Source organism: Schistocerca americana, chromosome 2 (genome assembly GCF_021461395.2).
Source record: "Schistocerca americana isolate TAMUIC-IGC-003095 chromosome 2, iqSchAmer2.1, whole genome shotgun sequence".
In the NCBI taxonomy this organism is placed as follows: domain Eukaryota; kingdom Metazoa; phylum Arthropoda; class Insecta; order Orthoptera; family Acrididae; genus Schistocerca; species Schistocerca americana.
The window spans coordinates 980,258,056-980,274,623 of NC_060120.1; the positions used below are offsets into that span (position 1 = coordinate 980,258,056).

At 41.6% G+C, this 16,568-nt stretch overlaps 1 protein-coding gene across 1 annotated transcript in view; it reads left to right on the top strand.

The window, feature by feature from the left end:
- Nucleotides 1-16,568, top strand: part of LOC124596454 (carbonic anhydrase 1-like) — a 154,559-nt gene that overhangs the window by 117,993 nt on the left and 19,998 nt on the right. The window contains exon 6 of the mRNA XM_047135587.1: nt 15,886-15,991. Coding sequence (XP_046991543.1) covers nt 15,886-15,991 — 106 coding nt within the window. The remainder of the gene's footprint in view (nt 1-15,885; nt 15,992-16,568) is intronic.

The window sequence follows — 16,568 nt, forward strand, 5'->3', positions numbered from 1 at the left end:
AACACAACTGCCACGCACTTCCTTCTTCATGGAAATTCTCAGCTGCACTCTGCAGGGGCAGTGAAGACGCTCCTGCAGCCTTTTCGATGGGAAGTGTTCGATCACCCACAGCACAGCCCTAATTGGCTCGTCCTTAGTATCATCTCTGTTCACATGAAACGCTGGATACGAAGACAACGTTTAGGCGCAGGCTACGCGCTATAGACCAGCGTAGAGAATTATTGGAAAGCACAGGTGGCTGCCTTCTTTGTCGATGGTGTTGGAAATTTGATGTAAGGCTCCGACAAATGTCTAAGTCGGAGCGGCGACTATGTACAGAAGCACCTGGAAGGTTCACTGTGGTTTCCATTTTGCAACCGATCGTTCCTTACTTTCCTAACAACCCTCGTACTTTCTGACATGTTCCATACCTACGAGAATCATCTCATTTTTGGGTCTATGGAACGAAAACGGAATCCATACTAATATAACGACAGAATGACGGTATCCAAAACTGGCGTCGAGGCAGTTGTGGGGCACCATGGGCAATAGATGGCACATGTGAGAGACAGCTGCAGGAACAGACGTGCAACTGTTTAGCAACAGACGGCCCATATGAACCAAGGGGCTACCAACAACGTCTCCTCATTTACTCTTTAGCGAATGTTGCTGCGTATGGGCCTTCACAGAAGGCGCCTATTTAATGGTTCAAAAAATGGTTCAAATGGCTCTGATACAAGATGACTTGGACCGGATTTGTGATTGGTGTAAAGATTGGCAGCTAACTCCAAATATAGATAAATGTAAATTAATGCAGATGAATAGGAAAAAGAATCCTGTAATGTTTAGATTAGATTAGATTAGAATAATACTAGTTCCATGGATCATGAATACGATATTTCGTAGTGATGTGGAACGAGTCAAATTTTCCAGTAGATGACATAATTAAGTTAATTTAACAACATACTTAAGTTAATATAATAACTTTTTATTTTTTTGTGTTTTTTTATTTTTTTATTATTTTTTTTTGTTTTTTTTCTTTTTTTTCTTAATTTATATCTAAAAATTCCTCTAAGGAGTAGAAGGAGTTGTCATTCAGAAATTCTTTTAATTTCTTCTTAAATACTTGTTGGTTATCTGTCAGACTTTTGATACTATTTGGTAAGTGACCAAAGACTTTAGTGCCAGTATAATTCACCCCTTTCTGTGCCAGAGTTAGATTTAATCTTGAATAGTGAAGATCATCCTTTCTCCTAGTATTGTAGTTATGCACACTGCTATTACTTTTGAATTGGGTTTGGTTGCTAATAAAAAATTTCATAAGAGAGTATATATACTGAGAAGCTACTGTGAGTATCCCTATATCCTTAAATAATTGTCTGCAGGATGATCTTGGGTGGACTCCAGCTATTATTCTGATTACACGCTTTTGTGCAATAAATACTTTATTCCTCAGTGATGAATTCCCCCAAAATATGATGCCATATGACAGCAATGAGTGAAAATAGGCGTAGTAAGCTAATTTACTAAGATGTTTATCACCAGCATTTGCAATGACCCTTATTGCATAAGTAGCTGAACTCAAACGTTTCAGCAGATCATCAATGTGTTTCTTCCAATTTAATCTCTCATCAATGGACACACCTAAAAATTTGGAATATTCTACCTTAGCTATATGCTTCTGATTAAGGTCTATATTTATTAATGGCGTCATACCATTCACTGTAGGGAACTGTATGTACTGTGTCTTATCAAAATTCAGTGAGAGTCCGTTTACAAGGAACCACTTAGTAATTTTCTGAAAGACAGTATTGACAATTTCATCAGTTAATTCTTGTTTGTCAGGTGTGATTACTATACTTGTATCATCAGCAAAGAGAACTAACTTTGACTCTTCATGAATACAGAATGGCAAGTCATTAATATACATTAAGAACAACAAAGGACCCAAGACTGACCCTTGTGGAACCCCATTCTTGATAGTTCCCCAGTTTGAGGAATGTGCTGATCTTTGCATGTTATGAGAACTACTTATTTCAACTTTCTGCACTCTTCCAGTTAGGTACGAATTAAATCATTTGTGCACTGTCCCACTCATGCCACAATACTTGAGCTTGTGTAGCAGAATATCATGGTTGACACAATCAAAAGCCTTTGAGAGATCACAAAAAATCCCAATGGGTGGTGTTCGGTTATTCAGATCATTCAAAATTTGACTGGTGAAAGCATATATGGCATTTTCTGTTGAAAAACCTTTCTGGAAACCAAACTGACATTTTGTTAGTGCTTCATTTTTACAGATATGTGAAGCTACTCTTGAATACATTACTTTCTCAAAAATTTTGGATAAAGCTGTTAGAAGGAAGATTGGACGGTAATTGCTGACATCAGATCTATCCCCCTTTTTATGCATAGGTATAACAATAGCATATTTCAGTCTATCAGGGAAAACGCCCTGTTCCAGAGAGCTATTACACAGGTGGCTGAGAATCTTACTTATCTGTTGAGAACAAGCTTTTAGTATTTTGCTGGAAATGCCATCAATTCCATGTGAGTTTTTGCTTTTAAGCAAGTTTATTATTTTCCTAATTTCAGAGGGAGAAGTGGGTGAGATTTCAATTGTATCACATTGCATGGGTATGGCCTCTTCCATTAACAGCCTAGCATCTTCCAATGAACACCTGGATCCTACTACATCCACAACATTTAGAAAATGATTATTAAAAATATTTTCATCTTCTGACTTTTTGTTCATAAAGTTTTCATTCAATTTGATGGTAATACTGTCTTCTTCTGCTCTTGGTTGACCTGTTTCTCTTTTTATAATATTCCAAATTGTTTTAATTTTATTATCAGAGTTGCTGATTTCAGACATGATACACACACTCCTGGATTTTTTAATAACTTTTCTTAATTTAACACAGTAGTTTTTATAATTTTTGATAGTTTCTGGGCCACTACTCTTTCTTGCTGTCAGATACATTTCCCTTTTCCGGTTACAAGATATTTTTATACCCTTAGTAAGCCATGGTTTGTTACAAGGTTTCTTACGAGTATATTTAACTATTTTCTTGGGGAAGCAGTTTTCAAATGCATTTACAAAAATGTCATGAAATAAATTATATTTTAAATTGGCATCAGGTTCACAGTACACCTCATCCCAGTCTAACAGCTGTAGGCTTTCCCTGAAATTTGCAATTGTTAAATTGTTGACTGAACGTACTACTTTGGAGGACTGTTTAGTATTGCTGAATGGAGCTATGTCATATATTGTAACTAGCTGTGCACCATGATCAGAAAGACCATTCTCAACAGGCTGAGCATTTATCTGGTTAAACTTATCTTAGTCTATAAAGAAGTTATCTATCAGTGAGCTGCTATCCTTTACCACCCGAGTAGGAAAATCAATAACGGGTGTTAAATTGAAAGAACTGAGTAATACTTCAAGGTCATTTTTCCTATTACCCTCTTTCAGAGAATTTACATTGAATTCCCCAGAAATAATGATTTGCTTCCCCCTGTCTGACAGATAGCACAACAAGGAGTCCAAATTTTTCAGAAATAGATGAAAATATCCTGATGGGGACCTGTATACAGTTACAATTATAAATTTGCCTTTATTTAATTTAAGCTCACAGGCACATGCTTCTATATGTTAAAACTTTTTTGTTTCTATACTTATTGCACAATGATAACTTTTGACATGTATGGCAACTCCTCCTTTCTCCATATTTTCTCTCATTACATGTGCAGAGAGCTTATATCCACTTACATTTACCTTATCCATATCAGTAACAATGTGATGCTCAGACAGGCATAGTATATCTATTTCATCCTCAGCTTCTAAATCTTCTAAACAAACCAGAAGCTCATCTATTTTATTCTTTAAACTCCCAATATTTTGATGAAATATACTTACATTATTTTTAATTATACTTTTATGAGAACCTTTCCTTATTCTAACATTTGCAGTACTCTCCTGTCTGAGTTTCTCATTATGCTTAGGCCTAGTTCCTATACCAGTGGTCACATGGTGTTCAGAGAGGCAGATTATGTCAACTGGGTTGGGTGACTAATTCATCAGTGCAATTACCTAGGACTGAGATACCACTTGGTGGAGATAAAATTTCTGGTGATTGGTGAAAATTTATAATTGACAGCTCCATGCTCCATCAGTAGTGTAGTGCTTGACACAGTCACGTCGATGAAATATTTGGGCGTAACACTGCAGAGCAATATGAAGTGGGACAAGGATGTAATGGCAGTTGTGGGAAGGTTGATAGTCGTCTTCGGTTTACTGGTAGAATTTTGGGAAGATGTGGTTCATCTGTAAAGGAGACCGCTTATAAAACACTGATACGACCTATTCTTGAGTACTGCTTGAGCGTTTGGGATCCCTATCAGGTCGGATTGAGGGAGGACATAGAAGCAATTCAGAGGCGGGCTGCTAGATTTGTTACTGGTAGGTTTGATCATCACGCAAGTGTTACGGAAATGCTTCAGGAACTCGGGTGGGAGTCTCTAGAGGAAAGGAGGCGTTCTTTTCGTGAATCGCTACTGAGGAAATTTAGAGAACCAGCATTTGAGGCTGACTGCAGTACAATTTTACCGGCGCCAACTAACATTTCGCGGAAAGACCACAAAGATAAGATAAGAGAGATTAGAGCTCGTACAGAGGCATTCAGGCAGTCATTTTTGCCTCGTTCTGTTTGGTGGAACAGGGAGAGAAGATGGTAGTTGTGGTATGAGGTACCCTCCGCCACGCACCGTATGGTGGATTGCGGAGTATGTATGTAGATGTAGATGTAGCACTATGGGACTTAACATCTGATGTCATCAGTCCCCTAGAACTTAGAACTACTTAAACCTAACTAACCTAAGGACGCCAGACATATCCATGCCCGAGGCAGGATTCGAACCTGCGACCGTAGCGGTCGCGCGGTTCCAGACTGGAGTTCCTAGAACCGCTCAGCCACACCAGCCGGCTCTTATTTAATGCACCCATGCTGACTGCTCTTCATCGGCGACGAAGGCTGGAATTTGCTCGCTAATATCGGAACTGGACGTCCACTGAGAGGGGACTGCTGTCCTTTTCAGATAAATCATGTCTTATGCTTCATCGGACAGACGGCTGTCTGAAAGCAAACACCGTGCAACAATCGTCATAAGGGTCGAAACCGGAGGAAGGAGCGTTGCAGTATGGGAAATGTTTTCGTAGTTTTCACTGAGTGATCTAGTCGTTGTGGAAGGCACACTGGATAACACAAGAATGCGTCTATCCCTGGCGACCATGACCACCTCCACATGCAGTCTATTCTTCCTCGGCACGATTGCATCTACGAGCAGCGCAATGCAACGTGTCATACCGCTCGTAGTGAACATGCGTGGTTCGTAGAGCACCAGGATGAGTTTATCGTATTCCCCTGGTCACCAAATTCCTCGAATTTAAAGCGAAACTGGAATCTGTGGGACCACCTCGACGGTGCTGTGCGCGTTACGGATCCTCCAGCAACAAAACTAGCGCAGTTGACCACGTCAGTGGAGTTGGACATGGCTGCACATCCCTTCCAGAACCTCAATGACTCTCTTCCTGTACGTGTCACAGCCATCTGGGCTGATGATGATGATGTCGGTTTGTGAGGCGCTCAACATCGTGCTCATCAGTGCCCAATCTTTCCAGTTTCAATCTCGCCACTTCCCGAATGATGATGAGATGGTGTGGACAACACAAACGCCCTGTCCCCGGGCGGCGAAAATCCCCGACCCGGGTGGGACTCGAATCCGGGACCCCATGATCTAGAGGTATCACGCTAGACACTGAAAAGGTGTTTGAATGTTGTGCAGGTGTGGTTAAATATAGTGGAGCTAAACTTCTTACTGTTGTTATTTATAGATCCCCAGACTCCGATTTCACAACATTTTTGCTAAAGCTAGAGGAGGTTCTTGGTTCACTTTATAAGAAATACAAAAAGTTAGTTATATGTGGTGACTTCAATATTAATTGTATAAGTGATTGTGCAAGGAAAAGGATGCTGGTAGACCTCCTTAATTCATATAATCTTATGCAAACCGTATTCTTTCCAACGAGAGTGCAAGGGAACAGTAGAACAACCATAGACAATATTTTTGTTCATTCGTCATTATTAGAAGGGCATTCTGTTAGCAAAAAGGTGAATGGCCTTTCAGATCATGATGCACAAATTTTAAGTCTAAAAGTTTTTTGTGCTGCAACACATGTTAAATATAGTTACCAACGTTTTAGGAAAGCTGATCCAGTTGCTGTACAGACTTTTGTAAACCTTATCAAGGAACAAGAGTGGCAAGATGTTTATAGTGCTGATACAGTAGACGATAAATATAATGCTTTCCTCAAGACTTTTCTCGTGCTCTTTGAAAGTTGCTTTCCGTTAGAACGTTCAAAACAGGGTACTAGCACAAACAGGCAGCCTGGGTGGCTGACTAAAGGGATAAGAATATCTTGTAGAACAAAGTGGCAATTATATCAAAACGTTAGAATCAGTCAAAATCTAAATGCAGCAGCCCATTACAAACAGTATTGTAAGGTGCTTAAAAAAGTTATTAGGAAGGCAAAAAGTATGTGGTATGCAGATAGAATAGCTAAGTCTCAGGATAAAATTAAAACCATATGGTCAGTCGTAAAGGAAGTGGCTGGTCTGCAGAGACAGGTCGAGAATATAGAATCAGTGCGTAGTGGGGATGTCCGTGTTACTGATAAGTCGCATATATGTACAGTACTTAATAATCACTTTCTGAATATAGCAGGTGAACTAAATAGAAACCTAGTCCCAACAGGGAATCATATAGCGCTCTTAGAAAAAAGTGTTCCGAGACTGTTACCTGAAATGCTCCTCCATGATACTGACAAGAGGGAGATTGAGTTAATAATTAAATCACTAAAGACCAAGAACTCTCATGGATATGACGGGGTATCTAGCAGAATACTGAAGTATTGTTCCACGTATGTTAGCTCAGTACTTAGCCATATCTGTAACTTTTCCTTTAGGAGTGGTCGGTTTCCTGACCGATTAAAGTACTCGGTAGTGAAGCCACTTTATAAAAAGGGAGACAGGGATAATGTTGACAATTATAGACCTATTTCTATGCGATCAGTGTTTGCTAAAGTTATTGAGAGGGTTGTATATACAAGGTTACTGCAGCATTTAAATTCACATAATTTGCTGTCAAATGTACAGTTTGGTTTTAGAAACGGTTTAACAACTGAAAATGCTACAGTCTCTTTTCTCTGTGAGGTTTTGGACGGATTAAATAAAAGGTTGCGAACGTTAGGTGTTTTCTTTGATTTAACGAAGGCTTTTGACTGTGTTGACCACAAAATATTACTGCAGAAGTTGGAACATTATGGAGTAAGGGGAGTAGCTTACAATTGGTTCGCCTCCTACTTTAAGAACAGAAAGCAGAAGGTAATCCTCCGCAATATTGAGAGTGGTAATGATGTTCAGTCCCAATGGGGCACTGTTAAATGGGGCGTTCCCCAAGGGTCGGTGCTGGGGCCACTGCTGTTCCTTATTTATGTAAATGATATGCCTTCTAGTATTACAGGTGATTCAAAAATATTTCTGTTTGCTGATGACACCACCTTGGTAGTGAAGGATCTTGTGTGTAATATTGAAACATTATCAAATAATGTAGTTCATGATATAAGTTCGTGGCTTGTGGAAAATAATTTGATGCTAAATCACAGTAAGACTCAGTTTTTACAGTTTCTAACCCACAATTCAACAAGAACTGACATTTTAATCAGACAGGATGGGCATGTTATAAGCGAGACGGAACAGTTCAAGTTCCTAGGCGTACAGATAGATAGTAAGCTGTTGTGGAAAGCCCATGTTCAGGATCTTGTTCAGAAACTAAATGCCGCTTTATTTACCATTAGAACAGTATCTGAAATAAGTGACATTTCAACACGAAAAGTAGTATACTTCGCATATTTTCATACGCTTATGTCATATGGTATTATTTTTGGGGTAGTTCTTCTGATTCAAAAAGGGTATTTTTGGCTCAAAAACGGGCTGTTCGAGCTATGTATGGTGTAAGTTCGAAAACCTCTTGTCGACCCCTATTCAATAGTCTGGGAATTTTGACATTGCCCTCACAGTATGTATTTTCTTTAATGTCGTTTGTTGTTAGCAATATTAGCTTATTCTCAAGAGTTAGCAGCTTTCACTCAGTTAATACTCGGCAGAAATCAAATCTGCATGTGGAATGCACTTCCTTGACTCTTGTGCAGAAAGGAGTGCAGTATTCTGCTGCATCCATTTTCAATAAGCTACCACAAGAACTCAAAAATCTTAGCAGTAGCCCAAACACTTTTAAGTCTAAACTGAAGAGTTTCCTCATGGTTCACTCCTTCTATTCTGTCGAGGAGCTCCTGGAAGAGATACAAAATTAAGCAAATTCCAGTGTACATTTTTGATTTTCTTTATTTAAACTAACGACTTGTCGCCTGAATATGTTTCTTATATTTCATTTTATCTGTTTCTACAATCGTGTTATAATTTCATGTATTGACTCGTTCCATGACCATGGAGACTTCTCCTAAATGTGGTCCCACGGAACAATAAATAAATAAATAAATAAATAAATAGACCACGAACTCCGGACGATCTGCATGAAAAAGGTTTTCAGGCTTTTGACAGGTGGTCATGTTGTGTAAGTGGACAATGTACTTATTAGTTGAATGAGATTTTCACTCTGCAGCGGAGTGTGCGCTGATATGAAACTTCCTGGCAGATTAAAACTGTGTGCCCGACCGAGACTCGAACTCGGGACCTTTGCCTTTCGCGGGCAAGTGCTCTACCAACTGAGCTACCGAAGCACGACTCACGCCCGCTACTCACAGCTTTACTTCTGCCAGTACCTCGTCTCCTACCTTCCAAACTTTACAGCAGCTCTCCTGCGAATCTGCAGAACTAGCACTCCTGAAAGAAAGGATATAGCGGAGACATGGTTTAGCCACAGCCTGGGGGATGTTTCCAGAATGAGATTTTCACTCTGCAGCAGAGTGTGCGCTGATATGAAACTTCCTGGCAGATTAAAACTGTGTGCCCGACCGAGACTCGAACTCGGGACCTTTGCCTTTCTACTGTACTTATTAGTTGTTGCTCCTGACTTCTACTGGCTGTTTTAATAACGTCAAATAGCTGAAGTGAATGTCAATATCAATGAAATTATCCAAGAGCCGTGTAGCTGAGATGTTATTTTATTTTATTTTGATGGCTACCAATTTCGGCATTCAATAATGCCATCTTCAGGCCCCATACACAATCTCTCCCAATAAACGATAATGTCATATAGTGCCATAAATCCCTGGATGTCGTTAATTTATATGCTTTCACTAGTGCTTCATTCGAACACTTGATAGTAACATGCTATCAAGTCTTCGAATAAAGCACTAGTGAAACAATTGAGATTTATGGCACTATATGACATCATAGCTTATTTGGAGACATGCATATGGGGCCTGAAGATGGCATGTGGAATGCCGAAACTGGTAGCCTTCAAAATAAAATGAAATAACATCTCAGTTACGGCTGTTGGAGAATTACATTGATATTGACAGTTACTTAAACAGCCGATGTCCCCTGTCCACGATGGATCAACAGAGAATAGCTGACGTGGTCATTCTTCAGAGTGTATCGAATAAGATACACTCAGAAGATAAGATAAGTTAAGGGATCTTGCAACTCTAGTAGGCACTGAAATCCAGAAGCCACAGTACCGTTTCACGTCACTAGAGAAGCCAAAACAAAAGCGCTCAACCCTCTGATAAATTCTAGACGGGCTTCTCTACCGGTGTGACACCGCACTGTGGCGGGCTGATTTTAACTGTACCAGGACTGTGGATGTGTGCCTGCAAGAATAAGAACTTAATTACAAAAGAAATTAATTTCTCTGTAATAATAAAAGCTTTATGACTACTAATAATACGAAAGATATTGCAGCTTGCGGATAAACATAACTGAAATACACTCCTGGAAATGGAAAAAAGAACACATTGACACCGGTGTGTCAGACCCACCATACTTGCTCCGGACACTGCGAGAGGGCTGTACAAGCAATGATCACACGCACGGCACAGCGGACACACCAGGAACCGCGGTGTTGGCCGTCGAATGGCGCTAGCTGCGCAGCATTTGTGCACCGCCGCCATCAGTGTCAACCAGTTTGCCGTGGCATACGGAGCTCCATGGCAGTGTTTAACATTGGTAGCATGCCGCGACAGCGTGGACGTGAACCGTATGTGCAGTTGACGGACTTTGAGCGAGGACGTATAGTGGGCATGCGGGAGGCCGGGTGGACGTACCGCCGAATTGCTCAACACGTGGGGCGTGAGGTCTCCACAGTACATCGATGTTGTCGCCAGTGGTCGGCGGAAGGTGCACGTGCCCGTCGACCTGGGACCGGACCGCAGCGACGCACGGATGCACGCCAAGACCGTAGGATCCTACGTAGTGCCGTAGGGGACCGCACTGCCACTTCCCAGCAAATTAGGGACACTGTTGCTCCTGGGGTATCGGCGAGGACCATTCGCAACCGTCTCCATGAAGCTGGGCTACGGTCCCGCACACCGTTAGGCCGTCTTCCGCTCACGCCCCAACATCGTGCAGCCCGCCTCCAGTGGTGTCGCGACAGGCGTGAATGGAGGGACGAATGGAGACGTGTCGTCTTCAGCGATGAGAGTCGCTTCTGCCTTGGTGCCAATGATGGTCGTATGCGTGTTTGGCGCCGTGCAGGTGAGCGCCACAATCAGGACTGCATACGACCGAGGCACACAGGGCCAACACCCGGCATCATGGTGTGGGGAGCGATCTCCTACACTGGCCGTACACCACTGGTGATTGTCGAGGGGACACTGAATAGTGCACGGTACATCCAAACCGTCATAGAACCCATCGTTCTACCATTCCTAGACCGGCAAGGGAACTTGCTGTTCCAACAGGACAATGCACGTCCGCATGTATCCCGTGCCACCCAACGTGCTCTAGAAGGTGTAAGTCAACTACCCTGGCCAGCAAGATCTCCGGATCTGTCCCCCATTGAGCATGTTTGGGACTGGATGAAGCGTCGTCTCACGCGGTCTGCACGTCCAGTACGAACGCTGGTCCAACTGAGGCGCCAGGTGGAAATGGCACGGCAAGCCGTTCCACAGGACTACATCCAGCATCTCTACGATCGTCTCCATGGGAGAATAGCAGCCTGCATTGCTGCGAAAGGTGGATATACACTGCACTAGTGCCGACATTGTGCATGCTCTGTTGCCTGTGTCTATGTGCCTGTGGTTCTGTCAGTGTGATCATGTGATGTATCTGACCCCAGGAATGTGTCAATAAAGTTTCCCCTTCCTGGGACAATGAATTCACGGTGTTCTTATTTCAATTTCCAGGAGTGTACATAACAACACCCTGGAACCCGTTACGGATGTGCAAGGAATCATACAGAATGCCCAACCCAGTATTGAAAAAACTCGGCTCTGCTTGTATGTTTATAACCGCTGCCAAAATGTTAGGAGACAACCAGGTAATATCGAACGCCTCCAACACTGTCTTCGACAAGTGCAGCAAGGTGGTTATGTAGTGATGTTTCGGGGTGGCATTACACGGGGCCACCGTACATCTCCTGTGATGTTCGAGGGCAATAACACTGCTGTACGGTATGGGAACAAGATTCAACAACCAATAATGGACCCATGCTGCCAACATTTTGACGACAATCTTCATATGATATCTCGCGTTCTCATTGTACTATTCTCCTGAATTTGTTCCTTCAGCATAACAGGATCGCCAGAATGGAGTGAACTCTGTATTCTCCTGACATGAACCCAGTCGCACATGTGTGGGGTCAATTAAAACGAGCTGTTTTTGGACGTCGATGATGAGCACGTACTTCGCACGATTTACACGGAATCGTCTTTGAACAGTGGGATATTTTGTACCAGGGTCAGCTTAATGATCTCGTCGATTTTATGCCACGACGGATTTAAGACGGCGTCCGAGCAAGGTGATCTTCCACCGCGCACTGACGTTGCTCGGGAGTACTGTGAACAACACATTACAAGAACTGTGTAATCTCCTCCCTCTTTCCTAATTCCATCTATTGTCCACATTAGTCTTTTATGAAGATTTGAGAGGAGTTACAATAAACTTTCTAGTTTACTTGGCTTGTCATGTAGAGTTGGCTCCAGTTCTTCTTGTCTACGGGGTCTGATTCTTGAAACTGAAAATGTCATATTTTAGGTCCTCATGGTTGTATTGATCTAAGTAAATTTGAAGATTATTGTTACCGAATTTTTGTTTTTGCGTAAATTTATTTTATCGCATTTTAGTATATCGCACAGTCTTTTGATTTTTCACATTAACAAAGCCGAAATTACATTGTTCGCACAAAATACAAACATACGTCCGATCACATCAGTGGGATGTTTACGACAGTCACACTCTGTGGAAAAAACCGTATCCCAAAGGGTTTACAATTTTTCTTAACAAATGTATTTCTACTAGTTCATGTTACATCATTACTTTCGAGTATTATTATTTCATAAATGAAACCAGTAATAAACATAGTAACCAGTACAGTAATGTGTAATAAAGAATAGGAATTTTAAATGTGCCAATGATTCGTACCTTCAAATGTTTCTAAAAAAGTTATTTACCCTGTACATTCAGAACTAGTACTTATCGATTATAACATCGAGACTAAAATATTTTATAAAGTAATTAATTTTAATAAATTTTAGCTTGAAATATAACATACTGTTTATAAAATTATATGAAGGTTTTCAGAAAAGCAACTGAGATAATATTGATCTGTCAAAACTTCGAAAAATAATTCTGCTATCGACAACTAGCGTTGAGGTAATGCTAGTGGAGGATGTCCCGTTACAAACGGACGATTTTGTTTTGTATGTATGATGATGTGAACGCTTTAGAAATGAATATATACAGATGCCTCAGCACCAATTCTTGTTCTATGTTGCATGAATTTGAAAATAAAGGAATGACGCAAATTTTTTGTTGAAGTGTTTATTATATTAGGTTGGTGCATAGATTTGTAGCGTTTTTTCACAAGTTTAATCAACACAACAAGTACACGTAACAGAGACTTTAGTCATCAATAATATATTCTCCTTCACTATCTACAACTCTCTACCAACGCTGGGGTTGCTTGTAGACTCTGTGACTGGAAACCACGTGGTTTTGAGGCGAAGAACTCCTCGAGTCATGTTCGAAGTGCATTTTCATCCGGAAAGGAAGTTTCTTGAAGGTTGCTCGACAGAGAGCGGAAAAGCTGAAAATCTGATGGCGCAAGATTAGGTAAAGAAGGCGGGTGCGGTATGACTTCCCACGGGAGCAGAATGTTACCGTAGAGTACACGCAGTCTTCCTGGTCGTTATTATTGGAATGCGTATGCAAGACGTCTCAGTTGTGGACAGTAAACGTCAGCGGAGATCGTAACACCTTGGGGAAGTTATTCTAGCATACCATTCCGTCGCTGTTGGACCAGGTGCGTAACATTATCCGTTGTGGCTGCGCAGGCCCTTGTACGTGGAGTCGATGCTTTGTTTGGGCTCAACGATGGCTTTCTTTTCCTTGTGTTAGCGTAAAGACACCACTTATCCCTACCAGCAGCGACACAGGATAGAAATGGTCGGTGTTGTTCACGAGCCAATTGATGGCGAGGACGAAACAGAGATGCATTATCACCCACAGATTTTTGTGATTTTGGTTCAGAGCATGCAGTACCCATACAGCCGATTTTTGAACCTCTCCATTGCATGCAAATGTCACACGATTGTGGAATGATCACAGTTCAGCACACTTGACAGCTGTCGAGTACACAGATGTAGGTCATTGTGGATTAAAGCGTTTAAACGGTCTTCATCAAATCACGAAGGTCGGACAGTTACTAATGTCGTAACAATCCTCCTGAAAATGGAAAATACAATTTTGTTGTCATGCTATGTCCAATAACATTATCCCGATACAGGGAGAAAATGTTTCTGGATGCTTCCGCTGCTGTCACCCCTCTAATGAACTCTATCACAAGAGTATGTCGGAAATGTTCTGGTTTCTGCACTTGGCACTCCATTTTCTAGCGTCCAAAGTTCCACTCAGTACCTCGAAATAACAAAATAACAATATGTAAACTCAAATAGCAACAGCGAACTACAGATAAAAAATGACAGTCGAGCTACGAAGTTATACGGCAACCTAATAGTTGTACGAGAAGAGCGGTCTTAGGCGCTACAGTCATGGACTGTGCGGCTGGTCCCTGCGGAAGGTAGAGTCCTCCCTCGGGAATGGGTGTGTATGTTTGTCCTTAGGATAATTTAGGTTACGTAGTGTGTAAGCTTAGGGACTGATGACCTTAGCAGTTAAGTCCCATAAGATTTCACACACATTTGAACATTTTTGAATAGTTGTACGTTATGGTGTTCTGTAAGATATATTGTACTCTCTTTGCTTAGTCTTGTACTAATTCTGTTGCCAATGAGCTCCACATACAGGGCTATTACAAATGATTGAAGCGATTTCATAAATTCACTGTAGCTCCATTCATTGACATATGGTCACGACACACTACAGATACGTAGAAAAACTCATAAAGCTTTGTTCGGCTGAAGCCGCACTTCAGGTTTCTGCCGCCAGAGCGCTCGAGAGCGCAGTGAGACAAAATGGCGACAGGAGCCGAGAAAGCGTATGTCGTGCTTGAAATGCACTCACATCAGTCAGTCATAACAGTGCAACGACACTTCAGGACGAAGTTCAACAAAGATCCACCAACTGCTAACTCCATTCGGCGATGGTATGCGCAGTTTAAAGCTTCTGGGTGCCTCTGTAAGGGGAAATCAACGGGTCGGCCTGCAGTGAGCGAAGAAACGGTTGAACGCGTGCGGGCAAGTTTCACGCGTAGCCCGCGGAAGTCGACGAATAAAGCAAGCAGGGAGCTAAACGTACCACAGCCGACGGTTTGAAAATCTTACGGAAAAGGATAAAGCAGAAACCTTACCGTTTACAATTGCTACAAGCCCTGACACCCGATGACAAAGTCAAACGCTTTGAATTTTCGGCGCGGTTGCAACAGCTCATGGATGAGGATGCGTTCAGTGCGAAACTTGTTTTCGGTGATGAAGCAACATGTTTTTCTTAATGGTGAAGTGAACAGACACAATGTGCGTATATGGGCGGTAGAGAATTCTCACGCATTCGTGCAGCAAATTCTCAATTCACCAAAAGTTGACGTGTTTTGTGCAATCTCACGGTTTAAAGTTTACGGCCCCTTTTTCTTCTGCGGAAAAAACGTTACAGGACACGTGTATCTGGACATGCTGGAAAATTGGCTCATGCCACAACTGGAGACCGACTTGATCTTTCAACAGGATGGTGCTCCACCGCACTTCCATCATGATGTTCGGCATTTCTTTAACAGGAGATTGGAAAACCGATGGATCGGTCGTGGTGGAGATCATGATCAGCAATTCATGTCATGGCCTCCACGCTCTCCAGACTTAACCCCATGCGATTTCTTTCTGTGGGGTTATGTGAAAGATTCAGTGTTTAAACCTACTCTACCAAGAAACGTGCCAGAACTGCGAGCTCGCATCAACGATGCTTTCGAACTCATTCATGGGGACATGCTGCGCCGAGTGTGGGAGGAACTTGATTATCGGCTTGATGTCTGCCGAATCACTAAAGGGGCACATATCGAACATTTGTGAATGCCTAAAAAAACTTTTTGAGTTTTTGTATGTGTGTGCAAAGCATTGTGAAAATATCTCAAATAATATAGTTATTGTAGAGCTGTGAAATCGCTTCAATCATTTGTAATAACCCTGTATTATATGTAAACGCACATTTCAATTTTCAGACACGCAATGGAAGCTCAATGGGCGCTGATCAGCGAGGAGTACTCAAACTACGAGGAAGCAGCGGGACGTTACTGGGGAGTCATGAAAATTGGCAGAGTAATGAAAGTGAGTATCACCAGCAATAGCTCAGATAACAAACCAACTGTAAGGAAAGTAAGGAAGACTTAAAAGTGAAAGGAATATATAGGAGAGCTGCAACGGAAAGATTATTGAGGACAAGTTGTGGAGGAGGTAGATGAATATGGGACGGTGATGTGATACTGTGAGATAAATTTAAAAGTGCGTTGAAGAACTTAAAGAAGTCGAAACAAGGTGTACTTAGGGGACAACATTCCATTAAAATTATCATTATCTTTGGAAGATCCAAACATGACAAAACTGTCCGACCTAGTATGCAGGATATATGAGAGGCGAAATACCCTTAGATTTCAAGAAGAATGTGATAATCCTAATACTAGAAAAGGCAGGTGCTTGCTGGCATCAATATTACCGAAAAATCAGTTAAATAAATCATATGAGGGTTGAATGAAAAGTAATGGCTCCAACTTCGTTAATTGGGTTTGGATGGGAATATTTTAATAAATAAAACTCAGAAATAATCCTTAGGATGTAATCTTTAATTACCAATATTCACTTTTCTACATAATCACCAGCCATTTGGATGCATTTCTGCCGACGATGA